This window comes from Triticum dicoccoides, chromosome 6B (genome assembly GCF_002162155.2).
Source record: "Triticum dicoccoides isolate Atlit2015 ecotype Zavitan chromosome 6B, WEW_v2.0, whole genome shotgun sequence".
NCBI lineage: Eukaryota > Viridiplantae > Streptophyta > Magnoliopsida > Poales > Poaceae > Triticum > Triticum dicoccoides.
The window spans coordinates 29,114,681-29,128,120 of NC_041391.1; the positions used below are offsets into that span (position 1 = coordinate 29,114,681).

General features: G+C 43.1%; 1 protein-coding gene across 1 annotated transcript; it reads right to left on the reverse strand.

Moving 5' to 3' along the window:
* Nucleotides 1–5,563: 5,563 nt before the first annotated feature.
* Nucleotides 5,564–7,408, reverse strand: LOC119325166 (high-affinity nitrate transporter 2.1-like). The gene has a single exon (XM_037598920.1). The coding sequence runs from the start codon at nt 7,306–7,308 to the stop codon at nt 5,785–5,787; it is 1,524 nt and encodes a 507-aa protein (XP_037454817.1). The 5' UTR covers nt 7,309–7,408; the 3' UTR covers nt 5,564–5,784.
* Nucleotides 7,409–13,440: the final 6,032 nt, after the last annotated feature.

Sequence of the window (13,440 nt, forward strand, 5' to 3'; positions counted from 1 at the left end):
CCGACTCTCAGATATGGCGGAAAACCTTTGCGCACTTGGGAAACCGCGCCGCTCTGTAGGGTGTAGGGGCGTCTATTCATGGTTTCGGGGGTGAAAACCTTTAATCTAGCCTTCAATTGCTCGATCAGACAACATCAACGTACATGCATCACCATCTTCTTGAGGATGTACTAGTTTCTTCACTGGTTGGTCCAACTAGTGTATGTTGGTGTCTTGAGCAGGCCACTCAAGTGAAAGCTCTTGATTTGATCCACACGTTGGCGAATGTACGTTCTTTCCTTGAAAGCATTGTCTTGGGAGGTAGCGATGTGCTCTCCAAGGTGAATCCCTTGGTTGGGTTCATTGTTTAGCTCTAATTCATCCTTGGTTGCTTTGCAGGTTTTTTTGGCTTTGAACTTCCACAATGTTGCTCTTCCCAAAGCAGGCCGCATGCATTTTGATAGTCATTATATTTTTATGTATACTGTATGCTGCTTTTGTTCAGCTTAATGCATTTCACATTTTTAAAAATATTATATGCTTGAATCGATGCATGGCCAGGGGCATCCGTTCATACTTATTATGTACATCCTACCAACTAAGCTTATTTCCATATGGACTTGAATATAATTTCCTATTTATCATAGTATCGGGCCTCCGCGACGAAATTTATTTAACTTGTTATGTTGCAACTGTTTTTATGGTTTCGAACTAGGCATCTTCAAAAGTCATTTCGGGTACCGAAAATTCACAATTTAATTTTCCCTTCCAATAGTCCACTCATTTTCCGTCATATGTATAACATTACTACTCCAACAGGGAGATAATTTGTCATTCCTGGTGTCCCTATCACGAACGATTGTTCGCTCTAGGAGATCCATTGGAACACATGACACCTCTAGAGAGTGTTCCCTCAAAAACCGACTCTCAAGAACGTTTTAGGATTTACCATGCTATAACAGGGATTTTTCATTCTATAATGGGTAGATTTGCCATGCTAAGAAGAAATAATTGTCATGCTATAGCAGAAAGAATAGTCATACGTTGCAGGGATTGGCCTAACATTGCGCTGTATTTTAGGGATTCGGCATGCTACAACAAAGAGACAATTGTCATGCTCAGAAAAGGGCAAGTTGCCCACATGTTCCGGATTGCCATACTACAGCTGGGTGAATTACCATACTATGTAGAGAAGTTGCCATACATGAAGAAGTTGTCATACATGCTTCCATTTATTGTCATGCTACCTCATAGGGGAGTGTCATGTTACATATGGGGTCATACGGTCGGGAGGAGCGAATGTTTGCATCGTTCACTCTGGGGCTGCATGGGAGTGAAGGTTTGTATAGTTCGCTCAGGAGGATGCATGGGAGCGAACTGGAATTCCCACACTCTCACCGTTTGAGATTAATGTGCAGGATTGGATGCACCAGAGACCCTTCCCTAAAAAACACTGCCAGGAAACAATCGTTCAGTAAGATTTCTGTAACATTCTTGGTTGGATGTTTTTTCTATTTGTGTTTCATTAATAATACTGACATCGGGGTAGCTAAAATTATAAACATGGATATAAATGAGAGACGGGTATGTCTGTCCCTTAGAATCTATCAGGGTCGTCAAAGTATATTTATGTGTGTTATATCTATAATTGAGAGCCTGGTAATATATATTTCATGGTTTTTTCACAATTAACAATTCGACATGTTGAGCTGATTGCTACTAGCCAAGTACAAAACCGTGCAAGGAGTCGACTCCGAAGGGTTAGCTAAGCTAGTAGGTGCATTTCTTCTCGGAATAGACATATTATTATTACACATGAAATATTATATGTGGTGATTGATGGTCTCACTGCATCGTCCGTAATCTCATCAGCTAGTAGTATTTTGGTAACCAGGTTGGTGCAATTAAACAACATATGTCCGTTAGTTGTGTATAGTTGAACGCAATATGAATGATGATTGTAATAGCAAGAGAGTAGGCTAGCATTAGGCTTGTTGAAAGGGTGTTTTGGCTTTTCCAGGGAGACAGGGATGTATTCTAGAAGCAAATAAAGAGTGTTACTTGCCAGGAAGCAGGACACTGCAATTTCCCTGCCTATGTTTTAAAAGGGGAAAAAGATATCAATGCTACCATCCACACAGCCACCTGATCGTTGTTCACAAGATTTTCTAAAGCCGAGCCAAAAATATCTAAGTCCTACACATCCAGTATCGAGGTCCAACATAGCCAGGCAGGCCATTTGCACCCTCACCCACCCACCATAGCCCTTAATAATTTTTAAATCATACAACTTTGATATTAGTACCTAGCCCTCCGTGCCATAATATAAGAGCATTTTCGACACTAGAGTGCAGTATGCTGTTATATTATTGGATGGAGGGAGTAAAAATTCAGGTTCACAATTTGGTAAACCATAAACTCAAGTGCCCAACCTAGTACTATGTATTTGCTTTACATAAAATTTAAGCACATCATGTATTCACAGGAAGGTTATTTATGGAAACAAATTAGCAATATCTCTGACAGTCAAGAAATATATCCATGTCCCTGCAATATAAACAATATATTTATTCACATGATAGTTAGTTATGTGACTGAATGTGATTGCTGCTCAATTCATTCTGAACTTTTGATCGACACTAGTGATATCCACATCCAATTTTTTTTCTCGAAATGGTGGAGCCTAGCCTCTGGATCCATTTATGCACACATCAATATTTGTTGTGAAGTTTTAAACATTACTACAAATATACATGAAGACTTGCTCAAGGGCTAGACACAACACGAAATATATCACATGTCGCACTAATGCAGAACTAATACTACTTCATATGTATCAAATCGGATGTCTCCGAATGGACACTACACTCACATATAGGGATTCCTAAGAACACTTGTAGTGGGTTATTTATGTATGTTTTCCTGATTAAGAAAAAAGATGTGAGAAAAGAAAGGAAAAAAAAATGAGACATGTAAAATTTATTAAACACCTGCCCAAGTCCAACCTAGCCGACCTTACATCTAGGGAGGTGTTTGGCTACAGAAATGGTAACGGCAATGTTAACTTAATCATATCACGGTGTTTAAGAAGGTGTAATGAGTTTTTTTAAGTCTGTTTGGTTCACGTTCGTGTAAAGGGATCGATTACCACTGCTTTGCTCTTCCTGCTCGGACCTGCTGCTCGCCGGCCGCCATCCTTCCCGTAGGTGGCCTGCTCTTGCTCGAACCCAGCCAAGTAGGATCTCAAACGCCGCCCGCCGTCCCCGAAATCAAGCGCCGCCGACCGTCCGCTAGATCGAGCGCCGCCAGCCGCTCGGATCTTGTGCACCACTGGCCATCCGCGAAATCAAACGCCGCCGGCCGTCCTCGAGATCAAGCGCCACCGGCCGCTCGGGTCTTGTGCGCCGCCGGCCATCCCCAAGCATGTGCGTTGCCGGCCGTCTTCGGTGTCAAGCGCATCCAGCCCTTCACAATCACTAGTGTCGCTGGCTGCTCCGATCTTGGCGGAGAGGAGGCGGCGACAGACGACGAGGAGGGGTCGTGACGGGGAGGAGTGCACTCCGGGGGGGAGGGGCGAGGAGGGGTTCGTGCGGGGAGGAGTGCGCTCGGGAGGGGAGGAAGAAGGGATCGTGCAGGGACGAGTGGGCTCGGGGAGAGGAGGAGGGAGCGATACCGCAATTACCGGTGGAGCGTGGGCGGTATCGATCGATAACTGGGCTGGACCTGTTTACGAAGGGACTTGTTTACGGTGTCGATTAAACAAATGTGAGTAACGTTTTCGCTTTACAGCGTAAAGGGATGACGGGTAAAATTCTCCGAAACAAACACCTCCTAGGTGTTATTTTTTACCCCATTAGCTTGACTTGATTAAATGTAGCTGCATGCATCGCCCTGATACAGAGGCCACGGGACATCCCCTTTTTGACAAAAGATTAATTGTAGCTGAATTATGCATTGCAATGTGATCGTCGGTGGTGATAACTGATAAGTCATTTGACGTGGGTTGATCAGCTTCAAGAAGTATCTGAGCTGTACTTTTATTTGTTTAATCAAGGACGCTTCCGTGAACTTTGGGCTGCCACGGATGGTTTGTAGCAGAAACGTACATATATTTGTTTTAAAGTTCTTGTGGCCGGCACTTGTGGTAGTATTTAACTCTATGTTGTGGTTGTCCACTAATTTCCAAGGATCATGCATGATGTGTCACTGTGACAAGAAATTACTTATTGATTGATTCTTGCTACTTCATGGTGACACTTGTTCAGTTGACCTTTACTTTTTTCAGACGAGGAAAAAATTGAAGCTAATTTATAAACATTTATTGAGGCGTTCTTCCACTATAATTCTGGGTATAAAATTTAATGTTGTAAACGACAAGTATGGCTGCATAGACAAACAAATAGGGGTTCAAAACGGACACGCCTACACACTAACCAAACGCGTCCGCAGAATTTTAAGGGTCAAGATTTGTTCATTGTGGCTGTAGGTGCTCTAATTCGCAGACGAATTCAACATGGTGTCCGTTCATTTCATGATTTGAAGTTGTGTTTGACCAACATAACATAAATATGTGACATCCTTGAATATGCTCTTGGACAAGAGCTCATTTACACGCTATTAGCTGGCTATCCGTTTGGAGCTGACAAGATAAGTTCGGTGGACAAATCAGCTGACACGACAACTGATAAGGCCTCCAACGACATGCGTACGGAACATGGTTACGTACGTCCACCAGTAGCTAATCATGCACGCAGTACGGCTTGTACGGATGAGCCACGTACAGACCTGGGTCCGGCTCCATAGGAAGAAAAAAAAGGGCCATTTTAATTTTTAGAGTTCTAAAAACCGCAGGCACAGAAAAAATCATAGAAATGCAATGTCATTTCCAATTTGAATGAAATGGTTCATCTGTTTGCATCAGAGGAAAACCAAATGATTCCTTTTATTAAAAAATTAGTGGATGTTAAAGGAAAATGCCTATGAAATGTATTACAGAAAATTCTTTGGAAAAATCTCATAGGATTCAATCCATATGATTCAAAAGACCAACCTTGCTAGAAAAATTCCAAATGATTCCAATCCCTTAAAATTCCTACGAAAATGCTTTGATCAGGGAGGCACTTATAGAATTCCATTCCTACAATTTTTTTTTATGTAAAACCATATCCAAACAGTGTCTTAATTATTTTGCATTGGGATGAATTATCGTAAGAAGACAAAAAAAAACTAAGATTTATCCTCCAGCCTCTGCCATATGGGTCCCACTTATGCTAATGGTTATTCATACTGTAGCTAGGATCAGCTATCTATATCTGGCGTGGCAGTAGCTAACACCATGGGACGCATCGACCAATTCAAACCGTTTAAATTGAATAGTTTCATGGGTTTACTTATTCGATTTTGCAGCTCATGAGTCTTTGCTAGTTTTGGGGTCAGAACAAATAATATGTGGGACGGCAAAATGGACTTTGTATCCATCTAGTATATATTTTGAAATGCACATTGGCTGTAATTTCGGACGCAATTTGATAATACATTGAAAGTGCAAGCATTCGAAATTGACTTGAAGGAAGGTGTATGAAGCACGCAAACATCAAAACTGTGCATGTAGTAATTTCGGACTCAAATTGATAATACATTTCATGCGTACAGAGCAGGAACGCAAAAACAGCGTTTCCTTAAGTTTACTAGTAGAAACATAAATCCCCATACAACTTATTACGCTGGGGCTGCAGACGTAGATATACGGTTTGTATATATACGTGATGAACAGTAAAATTCTTAGGTGACATAAAAATAAGGGCCTTATACGTGCTGGGGTGTGTTGTTGGGTGGCGTGGCGGATGTGGCAAGGATGACGTTGCGCCTGCCGCGCTCTGAGCGGGAGTTCTCTGCGAACTTTTGGCCTGTAATATGGAGACCCTTGCCCTTCTCCTCCTCCGACCACTCAGAAGCATAGTATTCCTCTTCCGTGGCATCAGCGCTAGCCGGGAAGAACATGGAGCCCCATTGGGGGAAGTGTACCAGAGCGACGGGTAATGTGCATGCCATGATCATGATGCCCATGTACTCGAGACCCCTCCCGGTGGAGTATTGCGACGATGTGAAGAAAAGAAGTTGCGTTAGCCCTGCGCCAACATTGCCACCAGCGCCGGTCAGCCCGGAGATGATGCCAAGGGAACGCCTGGAAACGAAGGGTGCGACGCCAAAGACAGCACCACAAGCAGCTTGTGCACAAATGGAAAAGAGGACCATGGCCGTGACTGAGGCAGGAAGGGCCGATGCACGACCGAGCCAGATGCAGAAAGCGCCACCAGCGGTCTGGAGGATCCAGATGTTCCAGAGCCGAGCACGCATGCCGAAGTAGCGGGCACCAAGGTCAGAGAGATAGCCACCCATAGGACGCGCGACGATGTTGGCCATGCCGAAGCAAGCGGCAATGGTGCCAGCGGCGCGAAGGTCAAGGTGGAAGTGGTCGTAGTAGTACTCGGCGATGACGTTGTCGGTGGTGAGCTCGACACCCATGCAGTAGCCGTAGAGGAGGACGAATATCCATGTCCGGTAGTTGGTGACCGCACCCCAAAGGACCTTCGAGAATTTGTCCTTGGCCATGTCCCCCTTCTTCTGGAGACTCGCAAGGTTGCCGTCGGGGAGATCTTGGCCCATAGTGAGCACAAGCAACCCCATGACGATGTGCATCATTCCCGGCACGAAATAGGCAATACGCCATGCCACGAAGGGTGTGGCACCACACTTTTGGATGGCATGGAAAACAAGCGGCATGATGAGTTGTGTGGCACCACCGCCCATGTTGCCCCAGCCGGCCGCGAGGCCATTCACCGTGCCAATGATCTTACTGTTGAACATGGTGCTCATCCAATATTGGCATGACACGAAGGTGGCGAGGGAGAAGCCAATGAGGAAGCGTACGGCGATGTAGCCTGACGCATCGTCGATAACAGCCATGCAAAACACTGTGGGTGCTGAGAGCATGACGAGGAAGGCGCAGCCATACCGCGGCCCTAAAAGGTCGCAGATGGCACCCATGGCAAGCCTGGAGAAGATGGACCCAGACACAGATGCCACACCGGCATTCCCTATGTCGGCCTTAGCGAGGTTGAGGTTGTCACGGATGATGGGCACCAACGGTGCCGCCGCGAAGGTGGAGACGAAGCAGGTGAAGAAGGATATCCAGGAGAGGTGGAAGGTACGCATGTGGGGGTTGGCGAAGGAGAAGAGTCTGAAGGACTTGGCCTTGTGCTCGGAGTCCACGGGCAGCGTGAACTTGCTCGCCGCCGTGTCGCCATGGGCGCTGGCCTCCACCTCCATTTCGACCTTGCTTGATCGAGCAAGGCTTCTTCTCTTCTTGCTCCTTGGAGGCTTGGTGCTAGCTTGCTTGATTAGCTGCTGTGGCAACTAGGAGGTGCTAATTGCTGTGGTTTGGTGCTTTGAAACCCCATCTATCGGGTATTTATACAACGTAGGGGTTGACATTGGGATCAACATGCACCTCTCTTAATCAGCCGAAGGGTAAGGTAGACAGAGAGACAGAGAGAAGAATGTATTATTGCATCTGACGGAATCATGGCTGCAACTTGTGATTAGTAAAGGTTTAAACAGCGGTTGTACAACGGAGTCGAGAGAGAAAGAAGATGACGAATAACCTCGTCGCCGCACGCATCTCCTCGCCCTCGGCCCGTGGGATGGGCCAAGGATCAGATCAGAATACGCACAGCTCAGCACGTGGGGCCCACAAGATGCGTGTTCAGAATCGAGTGTCTGAACTGGACAGACAGTGACAGGGTTTCTGAACTTTGCAAGTTACCTGCGGTGTCAGTCTCCGTGAACAGTTTGAGCTTCAGGTTTCTTGCCTGGAGATGCAACAATCCGTGTGAATTGATGCAACTTGGACAGCGGAAGCTTCGGGTTCCCTCCCAGAGAACCCATGTCGGCCAGTGCAACTCAAAGTATGGAAACGGAGAAGCGCCTACGTACGTACGTATGTACTGATGAAGCAGGTGCAACTTTTGCCGCGATCCAACGGCCGGCCAGCAGCCGCGATGGCATACGTACACACCACACACAGACATTATTCCGGTCTTCCTCAAAACCAAAGGACGTGTACATTGCACATAGTCGATGCTCTGACTTTGCAACACAAACACTTGGACAAACTATATCAACCCTGACACCGACAGCATACATTCAAACTCAAGGGGACAAGTAAATGACCTCACTCACGTACGCCATTTCTTCCGTTGATTGTTGCCTGCCTCTTGGCACAGTAATTACTTAATTTACAGTAGATGCATCTGCAATCAATTAGACTAAGAAGTTGCATATCTTATGTCATTTCAGATCACTGGTAATAGCTTCCATAAGCTATATATGTGGAGATATAGCTTCTTCAAACTTTTCCTTTTCTTTTTTGGTTTTCAACATTTCTTTTTCCACGGCCTACTCATCCAGACCATGGATTTTTGTTTACGCAGCTTCTGTTTACTAATTCATACCATAGCTCCAACTAATTACTAAGATATTTGGATTAAGGAGATATATGTATGTTGAGAGATGGAGGATGTCTGTCCCTTTGAACTTATCAGGGTTGCCGGACTCTTCACATACTCTATGTGATAACCTATACGTGTGTATGATTGAGATTGTTCGTTGTTAAGTGCACTACGTGATTGATTATATGAAGCAAATTGACTCTGCTACTATATTTGGCCCATCACAAGGTAGTGGTTGGTGTTGCTAAGTACAAAACCGCCCAAACAGTTGACCCTGCAGATGTTGCTGCAAAAAAGGCACAAAGTTAGCTAGCCACCTACACATGCAAGTGTACGGTGGCTGTCCTTTGCAAGTTGCATCATCATAAACTAAGTGGGCCTTGTTTCAAAAAAACTAAGTGCGGTATTAATCTTAACATGGATCTATATATACGAACTTGCTTTTTTTTGCCCCCGAGGGGACTAAAACCCTAACCTACTAGCCGATCCGAGGCACCAGTGTCCCCTCCTCTCTGCCGGCCGCCGGAGCTATAGGTAGAGGGGAGGCCAATCCACGAGCTCCGATCCTCCTAAAGTTCCTCCCTCAGTACAAATTGAATGGAGCTCCAGCGTAGATTCCTGCAAGCTCCTTGAGGCAGTGAGGTTAGGGTTTCTCATCGTTAGCAACGGTGATATTTGGTGTTAGGTTCTTAAGATCAATTCAAGGGTTCGGAGCTAACTACTGCTTTGGGGCGCTAATACTTAAGGACACATGCGTGAAGACTTCCCGACTATCCAACAAGGTTAGGCCAATTCTGGGATGGGAACGCGATAGCGACTCGTGAGCGGCTCGTTTTGGAGGCGGCAATGGTCATTCGGTGGTTCTGAGACCTCGATGTAATTTTTATTATGTTTGGAGGGCTTTGTATTTCTTGTGAATTTTAATAATAGATCCGAGTCCTTGTCAGAAAAAAGGAATTGCATCATTTTATGGGAATGTTAAAAAAAATCTGAGGTTAGATTTTAAGCATGGCAAATCTGATGACCAGGATGAAAAATTATTTCGTCACAATTATGGCAACTTTCTTCAGCAAACATGACAAATCCTGCCAATAAACTAAGCATGGCATCTATTTTCCATGCTTGCTGAAGGAAATTGTCATCGTTCGTAATATAATTTTCCATCCCGGACGTTAGATTTGCCATGCTTAGAATCTGACGACAGATTTGTGTTGAAATCTTGCTTTTAACCAAGAAAAATTATGCATTTCAAGTTTTTATAAATAGATAATACTAATAATATTACATCCATGAAGAGGGTATGATCATTTGGGAGGTATAGAAAATGAGAAGGTGAATTAATATGCAATATGTTTTCTCACAATTTTACACACACTATGTATTGTTCTGAAGAGTATGACCACAAGTCTGAGTTCCATTAATTGGCATCAAGGATGAGCTAGTGCTCTTATTTTGGAAAAAAGGTTAATATAAGGAAACTGACCTTCAGCGCATATAGTTCACCACAAATTTTGAGTTTGTTTCTAGAAAACCACAACTTCTGGCTTAATTATCAACTTTGAGCCCTAAGCTTCTTCTCGGGCCCTTCTAAGAACAATTATGATAGAACAGGCACATGTGTGAGGCCCTACATGGCAAAAACTTGCCATAGTGCAGCTCCTAGCTGGCTAGGACAGAGAAGAACCTTTTGTCTAGTTGGTGTTATGCCCACAAGCATTGGTGTACCTATTTCTCTCCTCCCCTTCCTTTCCCTCTCGCACCACATGATAGCAGATGGCAGCCATGAAGGGCCTTTGTGGCAACATGGCGTGGAGTGATGTCATGTCAGTGCTCGACTAAGTTTCCCTCTATCTGTGTCTTTGACATGTGGTTCGGGGTGGATTGATGGCATAAAGTGGTCAACGTGGTCGTGTCTCTAGTAAGATGGATGATTGTCGTTGTTTATTTGACTGATTAAGGCAAAATCAAACTTAGGCTTGTTATCTTCACAGGAAGTGTGATGCTTTCTTACAAAATTTGTTAGGATTTGCTTACATATAAGAGGATCTTGTCAGGTTATGGGTTCTGTTCATGGATTTTTCTTTTTTTTTTCTTTTTTTCCCCATCTTGGAGAACTTCCCGTTTTATATTGCGTGCAACCATGATAACCCAATGTGGGTATTCAGGCTATTGTCTGAAGATAAATATGTTTGATCAGAACACTCGAAAGATCATGTATGTGTTATGATAAGCTTTTTTGGTTGAAGGAATTATTAGGGTTTAGTCATGCAGATGACATGTACTATATGGAGGATGAAACTGTATGTTGTTAGCTATTTTGGAGATCAATGGAAGTGAAGAGAAAGTTCAGCAATGGATAAGTGGTATGAATATCTTAGGGTTGTTGACCAAAGAGTCTTTAAGACATCGTTGTTGGGGAAGAAAATGAAGTAATCATGTATCAATGATGTGCAACCATCTCAACAAAGTGTCTATTGGCATGCTAGAAAAGGTAAAGGTAGAAGACACGAGGGAACAATTCTGGAGGACGAACATCTGACAGGTGGAGATGATTCCCAATAGAACTAAAGAACATGAAGAACGAAAGAGTTGAAAGAGGGGCACATGGAGGGGGATACAAATGTTGGGGAATTATTCCCAATGGATTTACCATAATTGGTTCATCCAATCCACTTATTAAAAAGGTGAATGGACATAAAGAAATTTAATGCTAGCAACATTAAACAGAGCAAGTAACGAAGCACCAATATATAGTAAGAAGAGCAAATAAAGAACCAACATCAACTAGGAAAGGTAAAACAATTACTCAATCTCAACTCACAAGCAAGGTACCTAGAACCGTATTAGCAACAAATGAAGGAAGTATTGTTAAAGAATCTTGTGAGATTCCAGATTCAAATAGTGGTGACATAGGTGGAGATTTGATTTCAAGCGATGACGATGGATTTCAGGAACTCATTTCACTCACACCAAAGATGCAGAAGAGTAGAGCAAAACCATTATCTCCTAGAGTAAAATTTGGTGAAAATAAGCTTCTTGCTGGTGAGAAGATGTGACTCGCGCACATCTGTGAATTCAAAAGGGCACTCAAGGACTATCGTATACAAAAAGGATGGATTATATGTATCTTAGAAATGACAAGGGCAGAGTGAATGTTTATTGTGTTGAATAGCATTGCCAATTCTATATCTCCGTGTTAGTTAACAAAATGGAATAAACAATCTACATAGAAATATGATATTGCCACACTCTTGTGTCATTATTTTTAACACTTTAATTATAAACAACCCATGTCTTACCAAGAGTCATGCGAACACTTACATAAGTGATCTTGAATGGAAAATCAATGCTCTAATTGACAACATTAAGTGGGATTATGTATTTGAGATCAACCCAATGATGGCATACATGGCAAGAGAAAAAGGATGCATATGTTGTATTGGGAAACCAAAAGGCTCTACACTACAGGATTATGGACTACGTACATCCTATTATTGACATAAACATGGGCTCAAGATGCATTGTCACAATAAATCATGGTATATTTTTATGCAAACCCTTCATTGCTCTCGATGGTTGCTTTGTCAAGTTGGCGACGGGAGCACAAGCTAGCTACAATAGGGACATATAGTGATCATAACATATCTCCATTTGCATTTGCTATGGTGAGGAAGGAAGAGGCAGAAACTTGGACTTGATATCTACAGAAGCTTAGTCATTCACTTGGTGGTGAAGTTGGACCTCGTGCAAGTTTATATTCATGTCAGACAGACATAAGTTAAATCTGTGTGTTTTTTTCTTTGTACTTGAATACGTACGCTCACTTGCTCAAGCATATTTTTGTACTTTAGGGTCTTCTTTCTGAACAAAATTGTGGATAATGTTTCTTACTCATGTAACATTCTCTTGGGCCAAGCACCATTGCAGGTTGGGACATTACAAACATGCTAGTTGTAAGAGGAACATGCAGAGCTACAGCTGCAGAATGATGGGCTACTTCACAGCCAATGGCAATAACCAAAAATAGATGCAAATTGAATTCAATTTGGGTTCTATTTTCAGTGAAGTTCAAATTCCATACTTGTGAATATTTGAAAGCATTTGGTGCCTTCCTAGAACTTTTTAGTGAAACATAGTTAGTGAAGAGTGAAGACTACTAGAAAAATAATGATAGCATGTCAAATTGCTAGGATTGTCTTTTCGATGCTAGGTTGGGTGGCACAAGACATGTTGAATGCTTCTATATCCCTATTATCAGTCGCAATGTTAAGGGGAATGCTATGTTGACATGTTCAGATGTTAGGTTCAAAAGTGTTATGTTTTTCATCTCACTAGCAAACTGGGCATGCCTTGCTACAGATCTAAAATATATTTATACATGTTTACAAACTGGAAAACACCCTATACTATAGATCACTAAGAATATGTTAGAGTCGGCCCGAAAATTATTCCTCTCATTTGGTTGTGTGTGGAGGGGGGTGAACTTGTCTGTAGAGACTAAGACTTCTTTTGCAAATTAGGAGTAGACTGGTGGGGGTCTTTATGCAAAGCAAAAACACCATGGCTTACATCGCATGTGTTAGATTTAGATCGGATGGTCAGAAATGTCAGATTGCAGACACACCATCATCACTAGTTGGGTCTTTTATAGGAGTAGAGATTTATTCTTGGTAATGTGTGGCAATATCATGTTCAAATGGTGTGCACCTTGGAGTTGAGTAGGGCTTGACATGTGGCTTTGAACGGTCAGAATTCCTATTAGAGAAGCCAATGGCAAGATTTGGGCTCAATGTTGATAATTAGGCTAGAAGTTTGATTCTATGAAAACAAACGCAAAAGTTGTGGGAAACTGTTATAAGTTGCCCTCTATATGTAAGTGCAAACCTCCTGGCCGGCCACATATAACTGCACGTATTTAAAATTGCCTCGAGGAAGAACAGAGAGTGCACAA

Bases quoted from the DNA above. Each gene is read 5' to 3' on its own strand.
- LOC119325166 (XM_037598920.1), bottom strand. From the start codon at position 7,308: ATGGAGGTGGAGGCCAGCGCCCATGGCGACACGGCGGCGAGCAAGTTC.